Here is a 20,008-nt window from a genome sequence, read left to right as displayed (position 1 = left end):
AGGTGGTTGAGTTGTTGAGATGTGAGTGAGTTGTTGGTGAGAGGTGGTTGCGTTGTTGAGATGTGAGTTAAGTATGAGTTGTTGAGATGTAAGTGAGTTGTTGGTGAGAGGTGGTTGGGTTGTTGAGATGTGAGTGAGTTGTTGGTGAGAGGTGGTTGAGTTATTGAGATGTGAGTGAGTTGTTGGTGAGAGGTGGTTGGGTTGTTGAGATTTGAGTGAGTTGTTGGCGAGAGGTGGTTGAGTTATTGAGATGTGAGTGAGTGGATGAGTTATTGAGATGTGAGTGAGTTGTTGGTGAGAGGTGGTTGGGTTGTTGAGATGTGAGTGAGTTGTTGGTGAGAGGTGGTTGAGTTATTGAGATGTGAGTGAGTTGTTGGTGAGAGGTGGTTGAGTTGTTGAGATGTGAGTGAGTTGTTGGTGAGAGGTGGTTGGGTTGTTGAGATTTGAGTGAGTTGTTGGCGAGAGGTGGTTGAGTTATTGAGAAATGAGTGAGTGGATGAGTTATTGAGATGTGAGTGAGTTGTTGGTGAGAGGTGGTTGCGTTGTTGAGATGTGAGTGAGTTGTTGGTGAGAGGTGGTTGAGTTGTTGAGATGTGAGTGAGTTGTTGGTGAGAGGTGGTTGAGTTGTTGAGATGTGAGTGAGTTGTTGGTGAGAGGTGGTTGAGTTGTTGAGAAATGAGTGAGTGGATGAGTTATTGAGATGTGAGTGAGTTGTTGGTGAGAGGTGGTTGAGGTATTGAGATATGAGTGAGTGGATGAGTTATTGAGATGTGAGTGAGTTGTTGGTGAGAGGTGGTTGAGTTGTTGAGATGTGAGTTAAGTATGAGTTGTTGAGATGTGAGTGAGTTGTTGGTGAGAGGTGGTTGGGTTGTTGAGATGTGAGTGAGTTGTTGGCGAGAGGTGGTTGAGTTATTGAGAAATGAGTGAGTGGATGAGTTATTGAGATGTGAGTGAGTTGTTGGTGAGAGGTGGTTGAGTTATTGAGATGTGAGTGAGTGGATGAGTTATTGAGATGTGAGTGAGTTGTTGGTGAGAGGTGGTTGAGTTGTTGAGATGTGAGTGAGTTGTTGGTGAGAGGTGGTTGAGTTGTTGAGATGTGAGTGAGTGGATGTGTTATTGAGATGTGAGTGAGTTGTTGGTGGGAGGTGTTTGAGTTGTTGAGATGTGAGTGAGTTGTTGGTGAGAGGTGGTTGAGTTGTTGAGATGTGAGTTAAGTATGAGTTGTTGAGATGTGAGTGAGTTGTTGGTGAGAGGTGGTTGGGTTGTTGAGAAATGAGTGAGTGGATGAGTTATTGAGATTTGAGTGAGTTGTTGGTGAGAGGTGGTTGCGTTGTTGAGATGTGAGTTAAGTATGAGTTGTTGAGATGTAAGTGAGTTGTTGGTGAGAGGTGGTTGGGTTGTTGAGATGTGAGTGAGTTGTTGGTGAGAGGTGGTTGAGTTGTTGAGATGTGAGTGAGTTGTTGGTGAGAGGTGGTTGGGTTGTTGAGATTTGAGTGAGTTGTTGGCGAGAGGTGGTTGAGTTATTGAGATGTGAGTGAGTGGATGAGTTATTGAGAAGTGAGTGAGTTGTTGGTGAGAGGTGGTTGAGTTGTTGAGATGTGAGTTAAGTATGAGTTGTTGAGATGTGAGTGAGTTGTTGGTGAGAGGTGGTTGGGTTGTTGAGATGTGAGTGAGTTGTTGGTGAGAGGTGGTTGAGTTGTTGAGATGTGAGTTGTTGGTGAGAGGTGGTTGAGTTGTTGAGATGTGAGTGAGTTGTTGGCGAGAGGTGGTTGAGTTGTTGAGATGTGAGTGAGTTGTTGGTGAGAGGTGGTTGAGTTGTTGAGATGTGAGTGAGTTGTTGTGAGAGGTGGTTGAGTTGTCGAGATGTGAGTGAAATTTTGGTGAGAGGTGGTTGAGTTGTTGAGAAATGAGTGAGTGGATGAGTTATTGAGATGTGAGTGAGTTGTTGGTGAGAGGTGGTTGCGTTGTTGAGATGTGAGTGAGTTGTTGGTGAGAGGTGGTTGAGTTGTTGAGATGTGAGTGAGTTGTTGGTGAGAGGTGGTTGAGTTGTTGAGATGTGAGTGAGTTGTTGGTGAGAGGTGGTTGAGTTGTTGAGAAATGAGTGAGTGGATGAGTTATTGAGACGTGAGTGAGTTGTTGGTGAGAGGTGGTTGAGTTATTGAGATGTGAGTGAGTGGATGAGTTATTGAGATGTGAGTGAGTTGTTGGTGAGAGGTGGTTGAGTTGTTGAGATGTGAGTTAAGTATGAGTTGTTGAGATGTGAGTGAGTTGTTGGTGAGAGGTGGTTGAGTTGTTGAGATGTGAGTTTAGTATGAGTTGTTGAGATGTGAGTGAGTTGTTGGTGAGAGGTGGTTGGGTTGTTGAGATTTGAGTGAGTTGTTGGTGAGAGGTGGTTGAGTTATTGAGAAGTGAGTGAGTTGTTGGTGAGAGGTGGTTGAGTTGTTGAGATGTGAGTGAGTTGTTGGCGAGAGGTGGTTGAGTTGTTGAGATGTGAGTGAGTTGTTGGTGAGAGGTGGTTGATTTGTTGAGATGTGAGTTAAGTATGAGTTGTTGAGATGTGAGTGAGTTGTTGGTGAGAGGTGGTTGGGTTGTTGAGATTTGAGTGAGTTGTTGGCGAGAGGTGGTTGAGTTGTTGAGATGTGAGTGAGTTGTTGGTGAGAGGTGGTTGAGTTGTTGAGAAATGAGTGAGTGGATGAGTTATTGAGATGTGAGTGAGTTGTTGGTGGGAGGTGTTTGAGTTGTTGAGATGTGAGTGAGTTGTTGGTGAGAGGTGGTTGAGTTGTTGAGATGTGAGTTAAGTATGAGTTGTTGAGATGTGAGTGAGTTGTTGGTGAGAGGTGGTTGGGTTGTTGAGATGTGAGTGAGTTGTTGGTGAGAGGTGGTTGAGTTGTTGAGATGTGAGTTAAGTATGAGTTGTTGAGATGTGAGTGAGTTGTTGGTGAGAGGTGGTTGGGTTGTTGAGATTTGAGTGAGTTGTTGGTGAGAGGTGGTTGAGTTGTTGAGATTTGAGTTAAGTATGAGTTGTTGAGATGTGAGTGAGTTGTTGGTGAGAGGTGGTTGAGTTGTTGAGATGTGAGTTAAGTATGAGTTGTTGAGATGTGAGTGAGTTGTTGGTGAGAGGTGGTTGGTTTGTTGAGATTCGAGTGAGTTGTTGGTGAGAGGTGGTTGAGTTATTGAGATGTGAGTGAGTTGTTGGTGAGAGGTGTTTGAGTTGTTGAGATGTGAGTTGTTGGCGAGAGGTGGTTGAGTTGTTGAGATGTGAGTGAGTTGTTGGCGAGAGGTGGTTGAGTTGTTGAGATGTGAGTGAGTTGTTGGTGAGAGGTGGTTGAGTTGTTGAGATGTGAGTTAAGTATGAATTGTTGAGATGTGAGTGAGTTGTTGGTGAGAGGTGGTTGGGTTGTTGAGATGTGAGTGAGTTGTTGGTGAGAGGTGGTTGAGTTGTTGAGATGTGAGTGAGTTGTTGGTGAGAGGTGTTTGAGTTGTTGAGATGTGAGTGACTTGTTGGTGAGAGGTGGTTGAGTTGTTGAGATGTGAGTGAGTTGTTGGCGAGAGGTGGTTGAGTTGTTGAGAAATGAAAGAGCGGATGAGTTATTGAGATGTGAGTGAGTTGTTGGCGAGAGGTGGTTGAGTTGTTGAGATGTGACTGAGTTGTTGGCGAGAGGTCTTTGAGTTGTTGAGATGTGAGTGAGTTGTTGGCGAGAGGTGGTTGAGTTATTGAGAAATGAGTGAATGGATGAGTTATTGAGATGTGAGTGAGTTGTTGGTGAGAGGTGGTTGAGTTGTTGAGATGTGAGTGAGTTGTTGGTGAGAGGTGGTTGGGTTGTTGAGATGTGAGTGAGTTGTTGGTGAGAGGTGGTTGCGTTGTTGAGATGTGAGTTAAGTATGAGTTGTTGAGATGTAAGTGAGTTGTTGGTGAGAGGTGGTTGGGTTGTTGAGATTTGAGTGAGTTGTTGGTGAGAGGTGGTTGAGTTGTTGAGATGTGAGTGAGTTGTTGGTGAGAGGTGGTTGGGTTGTTGAGATTTGAGTGAGTTGTTGGCGAGAGGTGGTTGAGTTATTGAGATGTGAGTGAGTGGATGAGTTATTGAGAAGTGAGTGAGTTGTTGGTGAGAGGTGGTTGAGTTGTTGAGATGTGAGTTAAGTATGAGTTGTTGAGATGTGAGTGAGTTGTTGGTGAGAGGTGGTTGGGTTGTTGAGATGTGAGTGAGTTGTTGGTGAGAGGTGGTTGAGTTGTTGAGATGTGAGTGAGTTGATGGCGAGAGGTGGTTGAGTTGTTGAGATGTGAGTGAGTTGTTGGCGAGAGGTGGTTGGGTTGTTGAGATGTGAGTGAGTTGTTGGTGAGAGGTGGTTGAGTTGTTGAGATGTGAGTGAGTTGTTGTGAGAGGTGGTTGAGTTGTTGAGATGTGAGTGAAATTTTGGTGAGAGGTGGTTGAGTTGTTGAGAAATGAGTGAGTGGATGAGTTATTGAGATGTGAGTGAGTTGTTGGTGAGAGGTGGTTGCGTTGTTGAGATGTGAGTGAGTTGTTGGTGAGAGGTGGTTGAGTTGTTGAGATGTGAGTGAGTTGTTGGAGAGAGGTGGTTGAGTTGTTGAGATGTGAGTGAGTTGTTGGTGAGAGGTGGTTGAGTTGTTGAGAAATGAGTGAGTGGATGAGTTATTGAGACGTGAGTGAGTTGTTGGTGAGAGGTGGTTGAGTTATTGAGATGTGAGTGAGTGGATGAGTTATTGAGATGTGAGTGAGTTGTTGGTGAGAGGTGGTTGAGTTGTTGAGATGTGAGTTAAGTATGAGTTGTTGAGATGTGAGTGAGTTGTTGGTGAGAGGTGGTTGAGTTGTTGAGATGTGAGTTTAGTATGAGTTGTTGAGATGTGAGTGAGTTGTTGGTGAGAGGTGGTTGGGTTGTTGAGATGTGAGTGAGTTGTTGGTGAGAGGTGGTTGAGTTATTGAGAAGTGAGTGAGTTGTTGGTGAGAGGTGGTTGAGTTGTTGAGATGTGAGTGAGTTGTTGGCGAGAGGTGGTTGAGTTGTTGAGATGTGAGTGAGTTGTTGGTGAGAGGTGGTTGAGTTGTTGAGAAATGAGTGAGTGGATGAGTTGTTGAGATGTGAGTGAGTTGTTGGTGAGAGGTGGTTGAGTTGTTGAGATGTGAGTTAAGTATGAGTTGTTGAGATGTGAGTGAGTTGTTGGTGAGAGGTGGTTGGGTTGTTGAGATGTGAGTGAGTTGTTGGTGAGAGGTGGTTGAGTTGTTGAGATGTGAGTTAAGTATGAGTTGTTGAGATGTGAGTGAGTTGTTGGTGAGAGGTGGTTGGGTTGTTGAGATTTGAGTGAGTTGTTGGTGAGAGGTGGTTGAGTTGTTGAGATTTGAGTTAAGTATGAGTTGTTGAGATGTGAGTGAGTTGTTGGTGAGAGGTGGTTGAGTTGTTGAGATGTGAGTTAAGTATGAGTTGTTGAGATGTGAGTGAGTTGTTGGCGAGAGGTGGTTGAGTTGTTGAGATGTGAGTGAGTTGTTGGTGAGAGGTGGTTGAGTTGTTGAGATGTGAGTGAGTTGTTGTGAGAGGTGGTTGAGTTGTTGAGATGTGAGTGAAGTTTTGGTGAGAGGTGGTTGAGTTGTTGAGAAATGAGTGAGTGGATGAGTTATTGAGATGTGAGTGAGTTGTTGGTGAGAGGTGGTTGCGTTGTTGAGATGTGAGTGAGTTGTTGGTGAGAGGTGGTTGAGTTGTTGAGATGTGAGTGAGTTGTTGGTGAGAGGTGGTTGAGTTGTTGAGATGTGAGTGAGTTGTTGGTGAGAGGTGGTTGAGTTGTTGAGAAATGAGTGAGTGGATGAGTTATTGAGACGTGAGTGAGTTGTTGGTGAGAGGTGGTTGAGTTTTTGAGATGTGAGTGAGTGGATGAGTTATTGAGATGTGAGTGAGTTGTTGGTGAGAGGTGGTTGAGTTGTTGAGATGTGAGTTAAGTATGAGTTGTTGAGATGTGAGTGAGTTGTTGGTGAGAGGTGGTTGAGTTGTTGAGATGTGAGTTTAGTATGAGTTGTTGAGATGTGAGTGAGTTGTTGGTGAGAGGTGGTTGGGTTGTTGAGATGTGAGTGAGTTGTTGGTGAGAGGTGGTTGAGTTATTGAGAAGTGAGTGAGTTGTTGGTGAGAGGTGGTTGAGTTGTTGAGATGTGAGTGAGTTGTTGGCGAGAGGTGGTTGAGTTGTTGAGATGTGAGTGAGTTGTTGGTGAGAGGTGGTTGAGTTGTTGAGAAATGAGTGAGTGGATGAGTTATTGAGATGTGAGTGAGTTGTTGGTGGGAGGTGTTTGAGTTGTTGAGATGTGAGTGAGTTGTTTGTGAGAGGTGGTTGAGTTGTTGAGATGTGAGTTAAGTATGAGTTGTTGAGATGTGAGTGAGTTGTTGGTGAGAGGTGGTTGGGTTGTTGAGATGTGAGTGAGTTGTTGGTGAGAGGTGGTTGAGTTGTTGAGATGTGAGTTAAGTATGAGTTGTTGAGATGTGAGTGAGTTGTTGGTGAGAGGTGGTTGGGTTGTTGAGATGTGAGTGAGTTGTTGGTGAGAGGTGGTTGAGTTGTTGAGATGTGAGTTAAGTATGAGTTGTTGAGATGTGAGTGAGTTGTTGGTGAGAGGTGGTTGGTTTGTTGAGATTCGAGTGAGTTGTTGGTGAGAGGTGGTTGAGTTATTGAGATGTGAGTGAGTTGTTGGTGAGAGGTGTTTGAGTTGTTGAGATGTGAGTGAGTTGTTGGCGAGAGGTGGTTGAGTTGTTGAGATGTGAGTGAGTTGTTGGCGAGAGGTGGTTGAGTTGTTGAGATGTGAGTGAGTTGTTGGTGAGAGGTGGTTGAGTTGTTGAGATGTGAGTTAAGTATGAATTGTTGAGATGTGAGTGAGTTGTTGGTGAGAGGTGGTTGGGTTGTTGAGATTTGAGTGAGTTGTTGGTGAGAGGTGGTTGAGTTGTTGAGATGTGAGTGAGTTGTTGGTGAGAGGTGTTTGAGTTGTTGAGATGTGAGTGAGTTGTTGGTGAGAGGTGGTTGAGTTGTTGAGATGTGAGTGAGTTGTTGGCGAGAGGTGGTTGAGTTGTTGAGAAATGAAAGAGCGGATGAGTTGTTGAGATGTGAGTGAGTTGTTGGCGAGAGGTGGTTGAGTTGTTGAGATGTGACTGAGTTGTTGGCGAGAGGTCTTTGAGTTGTTGAGATGTGAGTGAGTTGTTGGCGAGAGGTGGTTGAGTTATTGAGAAATGAGTGAATGGATGAGTTATTGAGATGTGAGTGAGTTGTTGGTGAGAGGTGGTTGAGTTGTTGAGATGTGAGTGAGTTGTTGGTGAGAGGTGGTTGGGTTGTTGAGATGTGAGTGAGTTGTTGGTGAGAGGTGGTTGAGTTGTTGAGATGTGAGTGAGTTGTTGGTGAGAGGTGGTTGGGTTGTTGAGATGTGAGTGAGCTGTTGGTGAGAGGTTGAGTTGTTGAGAATGTGAGTGAGTTGTTGGTGAGAGGTGGTTGGGTTGTTGAGAAATGAGTGAGTGGATGAGTTATTGAGACGTGAGTGAGTTGTTGGTGAAAGGTGGTTGAGTTGTTGAGATGTGAGTGAGTTGTTGGTGAGAGGTCGTTGGGTTGTTGAGATGTGAGTGAGCGGATGAGTTATTGAGATGTGAGTGAGTTGTTGGTGAAAGGTGGTTGAGTTGTTGAGATGTGAGTGAGTGGATGAGTTGTTGAGATGTGAGTGACTTGTTGGCGAGAGGTTTTTGAGTTGTTGAGATGTGAGTGAGTGGATGAGTTGTTGAGATGTGAGTGAGTTGTTGGCGAGAGGTGGTTGAGTTGTTGAGATGTGAGTGAGCGGATGAGTTATTGAGATGTGAGTGAGTTGTTGGTGAAAGGTGGTTGAGTTGTTGAGATGTGAGTGAGTGGATGAGTTGTTGAGATGTGAGTGAGTGGATGAGTTGTTGAGATGTGAGTGAGTTGTTGGCGAGAGGTGGTTGGGTTGTTGAGATGTGAGTGAGCTGATGAGTTATTGAGATGTGAGTGAGTTGTTGGTGAAAGGTGGTTGAGTTGTTGAGATGTGAGTGAGTGGATGAGTTGTAGAGATGTGAGTGAGTTGTTGGTGAAAGGTGGTTGAGTTGTTGAGATGTGAGTGAGCGGATGAGTTGTTGAGATGTGAGTGAGTTGTTGGTGAAAGGTGGTTGAGTTGTTGAGATGTGAGTGAGTGGATGAGTTGTTGAGATGTGAGTGAGTTGTTGGCGAGAGGTGGTTGAGTTGTTGAGATGTGAGTGAGTGGATGAGTTATTGAGACGTGAGTGAGTTGTTGGTGAAAGGTGGTTGAGTTGTTGAGATGTGAGTGAGTTGTTGGTGAGAGGTGGTTGAGTTATTTAGATGTGAGTGAGTTGTTGGTGAGAGGTGGTTGAGTTGTTGAGATGTGAGTGAGCGGATGAGTTGTTGAGATGTAAGAAAGGTGGTTGAGTTGTTGAGATGTGAGAAAGGTGGTTGAGTTATTGAGATGTGAGTGAGTTGTTTGTGAGAGGTGGTTGAGTTGTTGAGATGTGAGAAAGGTGGTTGAGTTGTTGAGATGTGAGTGAGTTGTTGGTGAAAGGTGGTTGAGTTGTTGAGATGTGAGTGAGTTGTTGGTGAGAGGTGGTTGGGTTGTTGAGATGTGAGTGAGTTGTTGGTGAGAGGTGGTTGAGTTGTTGAGATGTGAGTGAGTGGATGAGTTGTTGAGATGTGAGTGAGTTGTTGGCGAGAGGTGGTTGGGTTGTTGAGATGTGAGTGAGTTGTTGGTGAGAGGTGGTTGGGTTGTGGAGATGTGAGTGAGCGGATGAGTTGTTGAGATGTGAGTGAGTTGTTGGCGAGAGGTGGTTGGGTTGTTGAGATGTGAGTGAGTTGTTGGTGAGAGGTGGTTGGGTTGTTGAGATGTGAGTGAGTTGTTGGTGAAAGGTGGTTGACTTGTTGAGATGTGAGTGAGTTGTAGGTGAGAGGTGGTTGAGTTGTTGAGATGTGAGTGAGTTGTTGGTGAGAGGTGGTTGGGTTGTTGAGATGTGAGTGAGTTGTAGGTGAGAGGTGGTTGAGTTGTTGAGATGTGAGTGAGTTGTTGGTGAGAGGTGAGTTAAGTCTGAGTTGTATATGAGCTGCTGATGTGTGGGGTGTGAGTGTTAGAGATAGGATTGTTTGGTGAGTGAGTGAGTGGATTGTTTGTTAGTGGGTTAGCAAATGGACAGAAGGTGTTTTGAGTGTTTAGAAAGAGAGTGTGAATTATTTGTGTCTGAAGGAACTAGGGTGTGAATTATGAGGGAGTTAAGGATGATTAAGTCGTTTGCAAGACAGTGAGTTATAGTGAGTAAATTGTTCAGAAGAGAGTGGGGTAGCGTAGGTAAATTATTTAAGAGTGGGTGAATGTGAATACATTGTTCATAAGAGTGTGGGTTAGGGTGATTCAATGAGTGTCAGGGAACATCATGTTGGGCTAATTGTATAGTTCACACCATGATATCCAGGCTATAAATGTAACTCCCGTATAAGTGTCACTAACCCCAGTGTTCAGCTCAGTTATCCCCAAGAACAGTTCATTATAAAACATATGCAAACAGCTGCATATTTACTATGATTGTCTTGAATATTGTGTTAACTATTGATTGGTGATACAGAGGTATCAGGACAACCTCAATATACAGTACTCATATGTTTCAGTCTCTGATTTTTGACGAGATCGATCTGACAAACCTCAGTGTAGCTGAATGCAGCACCAAGAATATCAACCACAGCTTCCAGGTAAGTCTGTGTTTTATTGACAGGTAACAAGTGTGACAGGCAGCAGGTGTCTCAGTGACAGACAGCAGGTTTTGGTGTGACATGCAGCAGGTGTCTCAGTGACAGACAGCAGGTTTTGGTGTGACATGCAGCTGTGTCTGCGTGACAGGCAGCAGGTATCACAGTGACAAGCAGCTGGTGTCTGTGTGGTAGTCAACAGATGTCTCAGTGCCAGTCAGCAGGTTTCTGTGTGACAGGCAGCAGGAGTCAGTGTGACAGACAGTAGGTGTCTCAGTGACAGGCAGCAGGTATCTAGATGACAGCAGCAGGTGTTTATGTGATAGACAGCAGGTAGTACACAGCCCAGACTTCAAGTCCTGGCTTTAAGCCTTGCTACAGGCCCTGACGTGAAGGTACGGCATCATACCTCTACATCGGCGCCCTGGAAACCAAGCTCTAAAGATCCAGTCCCTTCATCAAGATCTAGTCTCAGCAAGGCCACCAGTTAACATAGGAATGCCTGTCAGCTTGAATTATTCACTTTATCAAGTCTCTTTGAAGCACATTCCTGGAAACATGTCAAAGACACTGTAACGGTATTTAGATCATTTCCAACCAGATTCATTGAAAACTTTATTGAACCCACACTCCCATAGCCTAAAGGCAGTTGCCGATTGGCAAAGTTGCGACATTTCTCATTTGTTGGTGCATGTGTACTTTTCAGTGGAAGATAAAGTGCAGGGCACATGGTGATGAATGGCATTCTTGTGTAGATGATATTTGAGAATGACATCAGTGTGTATCTTGTCAGCAGGGCGTGTCTTTATGACCCTTGCATGTGTTTTGTCAAATACCACGTTAAATATTGGATGCTGGCGTTATGAGAGAATGCCACATGTGAGAAGGAATTAGTTCATAATTTGATAAATGGAAGCCTGAATGGAGAGATACGCAGCTCGCTGTGGGAAATCAGCAGCTGTGCTCATTTCATTCATGATTCATATGTTTTACCCAACTTGAAATTAGTTGTATGTTTATTAGTATCTGATGTGTAACAGTTATTCTTTCTTCTGTCAGCGTTTATCATGGTGTGTTTGTATGGTGCAGACATTTTGTGGTAGTCTGAACATGATGTGGGTGTTAAGGACCATCCATATTTGATTGTGTTGACTGACCTGCTTGGGGAAATGATACAGACATTTCCTACAGATTGGAGGAAAGTGGCTTTGAGGTTGAAGTTTCTGTGGCTTTGAGGGTGGTTAGCTTATGGTCATCTTATGGTGAAAAATCAAGTTCCAGATTTCTTTTGATTTATTTAAGCAGATATATGCTGTGTAATTCAGTTTGACTTAATTCTGTACAATACAAGTCAATGTTATTGTACATTTAATATTGTTCACTGTACTGAAGCGATTGTGGATTTACAGAACAGTATGATTACCAGTGAATTAAACTGAAAAGGTCAAGGTTAGTACTGATCTTCTGCAGTGATCTTCTGCAGCCCATCCTTGTTAGAATGTGGCTTCAGTAGCCCTTGCAAGTTTGATCTGGTCTTCAGCAGCCTATCCTTGTTAGAACTGGTTGTCACCAGTACATCCTAGTTTAAACTAGTCTTCAGTTGCACATGCTTATGAGGACTAGTTTTCAGCATCCCATACATGTTAGAACTCCTCTCCAGCTGCCAATGCTTGTTAGAATTAGTGTCCAATAGCTGCAGATCATACTAACTTTGTTTGGAAAAATTTTAGCATCAACAAAAAAACCCTCACAAATCTGTAGACAAAATCCAGTTTTGATAGCCATCAATGAGATTTTTTGTTCTTATTTTGGTGAAAAAAAAGGTTATTAACTGAAATCAGTCCCATGATTGAGTAGATTCTGATTTGTCATTCCTGGTACATCCAAGATTGTGCTTATATCAACATTTTGTTTTGACGTATATCTTGCTTTAGTCACACTCATAATATTTCTTAAGAAAAGCATGATCCTTTTAGTTTTAGCAGTAACTACATGTTTTAGCATTTTTAAAGTCCTTCAGACCTTACGTGGTATTGTTTGGATAATGATCCTGGAAAATGCTGTTGAGATGTTCAACCCAAATGGTGACATTCTTAATTGCAGTGCCATTACCAGCACACTTCCACTCACTTAGAAAACAGGTTCCTGCAACATACACAAGAAAGTAACCATCCTGCTAGTGAATGGAATATCAATATTTTACCTCAACAAAATGGTGTCAGTGGACCAAGTTGCCGTAGCGATGAGTTTACCTTCATTCTACCCATGGCAGGCGTCACTTTGTAAATGAGAGTAGGTGGTCACAATAATGCACGGGAATGGGAGCGATTATTGGGCATAGCGTAAGAGAAGCGTTTCATCTTGATTAGATCAGCCTTGTCCAACAGCTGTTACCAGACATCCCTATTATTGGGCAGAGGACAGACTGGACATGCCACCGGATAGATGGACAGATGTGTGAAAGGTGAGTTGCAAGGGCTGATTGCTGTAAATCTGAACAGTGATCAGGCAACAATCACATTTTTGGAGTAATAGTGTTCTTAGAAACATGATTAGATCTTTAGCTGGTGAGTTATAAATATGTATGAGGTTAATTTTGGTTGGATTGAGTTTTTAAAAGGATTTATGTAACATATTGGATTATTGATTTCAAGTTGGTTCAGTGATTTGAAATAGGATTTTAATTTCTATTTATAGTTTTGATTTGTATTTGAATTGTTTTTGCTTTGAAAAAGTAGGAATAAAATGATATTTATTTTTCTTACTGATACAGTTTATAATGTCTTATTTGTGGTGTGTGTGTCATTTATGTGTCTTATTTACCTTTGGTGATTGAGTTATTGTGCTGAGGTTTGCAGCCTGTTGTTTCACTTATCTTTACTCATTGTAAATCTCATTATCTCGTCAGAAACTGTTGGAACGATGAAGGTGAACCCTTGCATGAATGTTCCCTCCAAAGATGAAAGCTAAGGTCCAAACAGTTCAAGAGGTTAATAATCTGATATTCAATATGGCCTCTGTGGCAGCCATATTGAAAAAGGTATTACTCTGCCATTTTTTTTTGTACAATTGAAGGATCTGACACTCATTTAAATATTGGAATATCAATACTAAAAACAACTTTTGTTAAGTGTCTGTCTTTATGGATTTATTCAGGTGAGTCGCTTTGACCTGACACTACTAATTAAACTGGCCTTGGAAATATGATATTTGTAACAATGTCTCACTACTGAAGATGAGATGTTCACCTATATGTCTGACAATCAGTTTCTTGTCATTAGACCAGTAGTACACGGAAGTATACCCAGTTACACAGAAAATTAGCCACTGTGAAAACAGACAAAGTAATTTGTCAATATTTAAGAGACTGTGGAGACAGTACAGAGTTCATATTAGGAGGATTGAAGCCATCTTGATTTTACGCCTCTTTACATGCTTGCCAAGAAACACTTTCAAAAGAATAAAAATAAACTTAGGTGCTGGATGGTAATTATTTTCAAGTATTTGTGGGGTTGAGCACCACGTTTTCTTTTAAGTGCAGGAGGGAAGATCGTTTAGTCTATGATGGAAGGCCTGTTTAATCCCTTGGAAAGCTTATCCTAATTGGTAGCAGAGGCTGGCTCACAGGTGGTAGGTATGTATGAAATGGAGGGATATTCTATGCAGCCACTGTATTGGTTTGGAGGGGTGTTGGGGGACTTGGAGGACTTTGTCATAGAAGAGGGAAGACAGTTGTTGCAGGCATGTGAGGGTATGTGTGAGTGTAAATTGTCAGATCTATGATCACAGTACCCAGGTTCAAACTCAAATGCATTGATACACAGAGTTGTCCTTGACATTACTAGCAGAGAGTGGTTGACATTAATAATCTCAACAAACGGTCTGTTAATATCAGATATACCAACTCGTCAGATGCCCGTTCCTTTTGGAGTTGGTTGAATTTCCTCCCTTTAATTAAATCAGTCTTGAGTTGCCATTTAACAGGAGACTTCTTACGTCACAATGCTGTGCTGTCACAGTTAATGAAATGGTTATAGGGAATAATTACCTACAGGTTACTATGGTTATGAAGAATTCCAGGTGCTGCTGGCTAGCTTGTTGTGAAAGGGTAACCTAGTGGTTAAAGTGTTTGACCTGGGTTTGATCCCCACATGGGCACAATGTGTAAAGCACATTTCTGGTGTCCCATGAACTCACTCATAAACTTTTTATGACCATGATTTGTTACACGTAGTTCAACTGAAGTACACAGCAAGCGGCTGGATTCGAAGAAACAATCCGTTTTGTCTGCTAGTTCATTAAATGCGTGCTGGATAATATATCTATTTTTACCACACGTCGGATCAAAGAACAAGTATTATGGCTGAATTATTGTAATCCAGAAACCTTAAACAATTCAGTGGACTTTTATCTGAAACAATGCTTTGTAGAGGGTAATGAAATATTCAAGTGCATTAAGATAGGTCATAGGAAATCATATGTATGTTTGTGTCAAGCAGTCTGTCTTAATTGAAGTTCAATGCACAATCAAGGTGCTGTGCCTTCCTTTCATTTGATGTTTCTCGTCTTCCCACAGACCGCAATCAACTACTGGAAATAGTTCTCCTAATGGTCGAAGTTCGCTATTAAGCTTCGGTCACTTCAAGTGTGGTTAAAATGAATGATAATGGCCATGCATGGCAAAGTCTGAGGTGGTTTTGTTGAGAGATTTCAGATCATCTACTGAAGATCGCCATCGCCCATCACAGGAAGGATGGTCTGTAAATTGAAAGGCCATAGCAGCAGACGACAATTTGAGTCACAGTGACTTTCAATCACTCATTGAATTGTGGATAATTCTGACTTCCTGACTATTCGGGGTTGAAATAATTGACTGAATTACGGTTGTAAAATATTGATGAAAGCTGCAGTCAGAGCCAAGTCAAGCCAACAGTTTTTAGACTTGTGAAAATCTTTGTACATACTATAATTGTCAATACTTCATTCTGTAATGATTGTGGCACAAGTCAATATCCTTTAATGATATCAGTCGGTGAGAAGATAAGGAGGAGGTATTTTTTATTCTCATCCATTGACTGTTTCTAGCCATTATTCTGTTTCTATGGTTACAAGGTCAATGATGGAACATACATTTCGGGATTTCCTTCAGAAAGGATGTTGATAGGTTTGTTGATGAAATGATGAACCTTTTAGAATGAGAACCAACATTGATGTTGTTCTTGACAGCTGCTAGCAACATAACAATGCCGTCCGGTAATTCCGTCCACCTAAGCACATCGATCGTAACACGACAACTAACTTCTCTTATTTTTAGTGGTTTACATGACTAAACATGCTGGTGTGCATCATCATATTTACCCAGAAATATAAATGTTATTGACAACTAAGATTCTAACATTATGCTATTGCACCTGACATGCGAAATTACTGAACTAAATAGTATATATTAAATCAGTACATCCTTGAAAATGTCATGAATGTCTAGATCCCAGTAGTTTCAGTGTCGAGTTTAGTTTCATTAATATTTTAACTCACTACTTGAATTTAGAACCAAACACCAGCATATGATGTGAAAATGCTCTGAACTACATACAACATTTCTGGTGTCCCTCGCCATGATGTGGCAGGAATTTTGCGGTGTTAAACCCTATTCTCTTGCTGACTTCCCAGAGGATTTTAGGATAGAATGTCCCCACCAACCCATGCTGGCATTAGGAATCTGGAATACTAGTCGGTCATGGTGACCTAAGTGATCCCATGTTTGCTCATAGTATCAATCATATGATTGTCTGGCACAGACATTATTTCATCAGATGGCTGCTTTAGAGGGAATTTTACCTCTGTGAGTCATTAAGTAACTAAACAGGGAAACAAACTATTGCATAAGACAGCTGTCCATTGTATTACAAGACAGAGGTGTTTGTGAGTGGGGGATATTTGTAACTTGGAACTGTTGTCATCAGCAACCAAACTGCTGAGTAATGGACCTCCCCATCTAATGGACAACAGTCTGGGATAGGCCTACGTCCCTTCTCTTCAATAAGTGCCGGCAATTTGTCGTTCACGATAAAATGCTGCAATGTCATCAATGCACAATGTCATATTTCAATCTGCTTCTGGACGAGCGACGTGTCTGTCTGCTCTGGGAGGGTATTTATGAGCCCTCGGTATTTTCGCAGTTGTTTGATAATGTTCGATTGTTTAAAGTACAAGACTTTTGTTGGAGCTTGTGTAATGGATTATGGATCTTTTTGCTCATTTGATGTTTCCATTTACACTGATAAGCTGTTTAGACATCAGGTGTATAAATATGTTGCTAGGGAAGCAGTTTCTTACTCATCTGACGAGCTTGTTCTGCAGTGACATTTATCCAAATGGACATGTTAAAACTTCCTTATTGAACACTTTGTGAAATCCTTTTATGTGTAAATGCTATTGTGCAGTGTTGGATGTCTGGAAAATGGATTTATTTTGTGAAAGGAATATCCAACTTCCTACTCAAAGGTGCATTTTCTGCTATTTGAGGATGATGAAAGAATGCACATTTTTCATTTGTGTTGACGTAATTCAACAGTTTTTATGAAAGGACTACTTGTATACAATATTGTATCTAATGTCATGAAAAACTGATTGTCATATCAGTGTTCAGAATGCAAGGAATGAAATAGTTTCCAGATTAGCTGAGATGATTTTGTTACTTTTCAACACTGATATTATTATCTTGCTACTTTACATTACTATTTGCTTTTCAGGTAATTGTGTAATGGGTTTTGGGATAGGAAAGTGATTGACAGGTTTTTGCAAGTGGTTAAACCATGGCCCATCCTGAAAGTGTTTTGTTTCGCTAACACAGTTACAGCTAACACAATCAAGACGTTAGCATCTGATGCACTCAGCCTGCCATTGCTGCCTCATCCCCTCCCTTGTCACGTGTGTCTGTAACATGGCCAGTAACTCAATCTCACTCCATGTGTCGTATGCATTTTGTCAACAATTTGCCACCAAATCCGCTGGCCGATCCGAGCAACTCCTTCTTCAACTTGCGTAGGTTCCTTAAGAAGTCTCCCCACATGACCTCCATGGCCAATTATCGGTGATTCGATTACTCAAGCTTTTGACTGATATGCGTCATGTGCTGAGTCCATACCTTGAGGGAAAAACTTGCGAGGAAAGTTTCCGAGTGACCACTCACTCCTCCATGCCTTTAGGGATTTCCACAACCATACTGAGAATTTTCTTCCATGGAGGTGCCCTTGTTAAAGTGATAGAAGAGCATCATAGCCCTTCGGCTACAGTATAAGCACTTAATATTCCTAAAATTGTTGCAGACAGCCGATGCCATCTTGAATAAGGACAGCTTAGCTTTGAAATCTGCCCTATGGAGAGCCAGGTTCATTTGGCCCTTTCCATTGCATGAAATGTCCAAATTGTAAAAGCTGACACTTCAGTAATGTCAGATTGTTTCTAGCTTTGATAGAAGCGAAAAGATTGTTTGTTGGTGAGTACTCGAATATCATTTTGGATTTAATAAATTTGTTAGTGTTGATAGTGTTTGAGTGTATGTGCTTTGGCTGGAGGGATGTGCTCTTGATTGCAACTAACACAGAAAGCTATACAAAGTGTTAGTGACTGTGTGAGGGCTGAACTGATTAATGAAAAATACAACAACAATCATGTTTCTGTGCAGGAATGTGTTAAATAAATTCAGATTTGTGTCTTACTAACATATCCCACAATCTTTAAATCTTACGGGATGGTGGGGTAACCTAGTGGTTAAAGCACTTGCTCATCACACCGAAGACCTGGGTTCTATTCCCCACATGTGTACAAGGTATGAAGCCAGTTTCTGGTGTCCCCCACTATGATGTTGTGGGAATAATGCTAAAAGCGATGTAGAGCATACACACTTGCTCACTTTAAAATCTTTAAAATCATGGAATACCGCTGTAAGATGTGATGTGACCTGCTCACCATCCTCAAAGAGAAGAAACTTCATGATTGTGCAGCCATGCTTCCAACGTTGTTCACACTGATGTGTGGGGAGGGGTTGGGTAGACCAGTGGTTAAGGTGTTTGCTCATCATGCCAAAGGTTTTATTCTCACATGGATACAATATGTGAAACCCCTTTCTGATGTCTCACGATGTGATGTTGCTGGAATATTGCTAAAAGCGATGTAAAACTATACTCACTCACTCATGCAGATTGATGTGTCATTGATGTGATTGATACATTGACCAGCTGTGACAATACATGATTAATGTTTGGCATATGTATGTCATTAATTGATGCCTCAGTAATAATCATTGCTGACAAAATATGCATGAATGTTGAAATTCTTGGTTAAAAATGTCAGAATATTTCTTTTAGATTTTCCATTTGTGTTTGAGTGCACAAGGGTTACAGCTGTAGACTTGCTTGTGATTTTGTGTATGGCATTTCTTGCTTTTATTGTCTGTCCAGAAAAACACTCACTTGGAACTATCTCCAGCTTCAGTCTGGAGTAAACCCAGCGGTAGGCCTTAGGAGTTGATGGCAGCCGCAACTCTCCAAACTTGAAGGAAAACAATTTTCAAAGAATTTCTTCATTCCCATTGGGTCTATTTTCTTCAATGACAATGGCATAGATTGTTGAGGTTCTTACGGGATGACACCCTTTGAATGTTTTACGTAGAGTTTTTTTTCTTGAAACCAAAGTCATCTTAAAGTCCTTTCAGTAACACTGCATATTTTGTTGTGTAGGTTGACCTTTGGGTAATGTAATAGTTGCTTGAGAACCGATTAGTATAATATCATGTGAGTGATAATAACTTTGATGTAAATAATAAATGGTGATATATGAAAAATATCCTTCCAAGATTAAAAATGACATTTTCATTGAGTAATTAGGATAGTGTTGAAGGAAAAAGTAGAAAAATATTTGTTTCTTTTCAGAGTATAGATCTGTAGTATCTGAAGTTATAAACCAGGGCTCACTTACACAGTGCGATTTTAACTCTACAATGATTGTAGCACCCATTGTCCAACATAGGCTTAAGATAGTTGTAGCGCTTGGATCGCTTTGTGTACGTGGGATCAGGACAGTCATCAGGAAAGAAATTGTATTGACCTGCATGATTGTATGCCAGTTCCATGGAAGTTTTCTCTGAAAAGAAGCATTGTTTTGGAGAAATCTTTCAGTGATATTTTTCAGTAACAGTTCTCTCTAGTATCTGTTTGTTTTTGATTTTGTCAGCTTAAATGATATTCACCCCCTGGAACCACTGTCCTGTACAAAGCAGTGATGGGGTGACTGTCCGCCTGCATTTGCAGTGATCGCGTGCTTGTTTTGGTGGCGAATGTATGATCGGTGTTAAAAATCTAGTCATCATTTGTGAAACATGAACACATGGTTGAAATATTAGCATTTCACCAATGCACAGGACGTGGTGGTAATAAATAGAAAGTTTCAAGCTAGTATGTTAAACATGAAAGAAGCAATCGTTGATTATCGACAGAACATATTGTTTCACATAGACAAATACTAAATTTATTTCCTAATGGTTTGATTTTACAATATTTCAATAAGCCGATATTATTAATGATACACTTTTTCACATGTATGTGACGTCTTTGCCCTATTGAATGCATAATATTCATTTTATCTATCTAAATGTGATCATGAAGTGATTGGGGTCCAATGACTGTACACCCACTGTGCATGCTTATGCTTGCAGTGATCATATTTTTTCTTGCAGTGATCGGTATCGTACAGTCTTTTCAAACATATTGTTTAGATCGAAGCTTTATTGGCATAGAAACAGAAATTAAAGTCCCAGCTATTGTGCGAGAAAAGATTGAGACGGCACAGCACAAGTTAATGAAAAAATGACTTTCTTAGCACTTGTGCACGTGCTTCACCAACACATGGCTGTCCATGTCCACAGTGAACTGTGAATACTTTAATATGATAAACAACTTTCATTTTTATGACAGAAAATCCTCACACAGTTGGTATGATGGTTTGATTATGATCAGCATTTCACTGAGTATGCTATGTTTAACAGTTTCCATGTTAGATTGCAATTCATCGTCCTCATTTGAGCCAACGGACTGTAGTCGTCATTAATAAAGGGTCAAACGATGTACAGCCTAACACAAGCCTAAAAACGTTTCTTAAAATGATAGAGCTAAGAGTGTCATCATAATGTTTATTATCACACTTCACGCCTAGATGTCGCTTAGTGATTGGCTGAGCGCTTTTCTGTTATTTTCAATGTACCCAGTTTACAAGTGCGTAACATTTTCT

General features: G+C 41.4%; 1 protein-coding gene across 1 annotated transcript in view; it reads left to right on the top strand.

The window, feature by feature from the left end:
* LOC137281457 (diacylglycerol kinase delta-like) overlaps nt 1–20,008 on the top strand; it is a 153,606-nt gene that overhangs the window by 33,926 nt on the left and 99,672 nt on the right. The window contains exon 5 of the mRNA XM_067812695.1: nt 9,644–9,724. Coding sequence (XP_067668796.1) covers nt 9,644–9,724 — 81 coding nt within the window. The remainder of the gene's footprint in view (nt 1–9,643; nt 9,725–20,008) is intronic.

This window comes from Haliotis asinina, chromosome 4 (genome assembly GCF_037392515.1).
Source record: "Haliotis asinina isolate JCU_RB_2024 chromosome 4, JCU_Hal_asi_v2, whole genome shotgun sequence".
Lineage (NCBI taxonomy): Eukaryota > Metazoa > Mollusca > Gastropoda > Lepetellida > Haliotidae > Haliotis > Haliotis asinina.
This window is presented reverse-complemented; position numbering and strand designations above follow the sequence as displayed.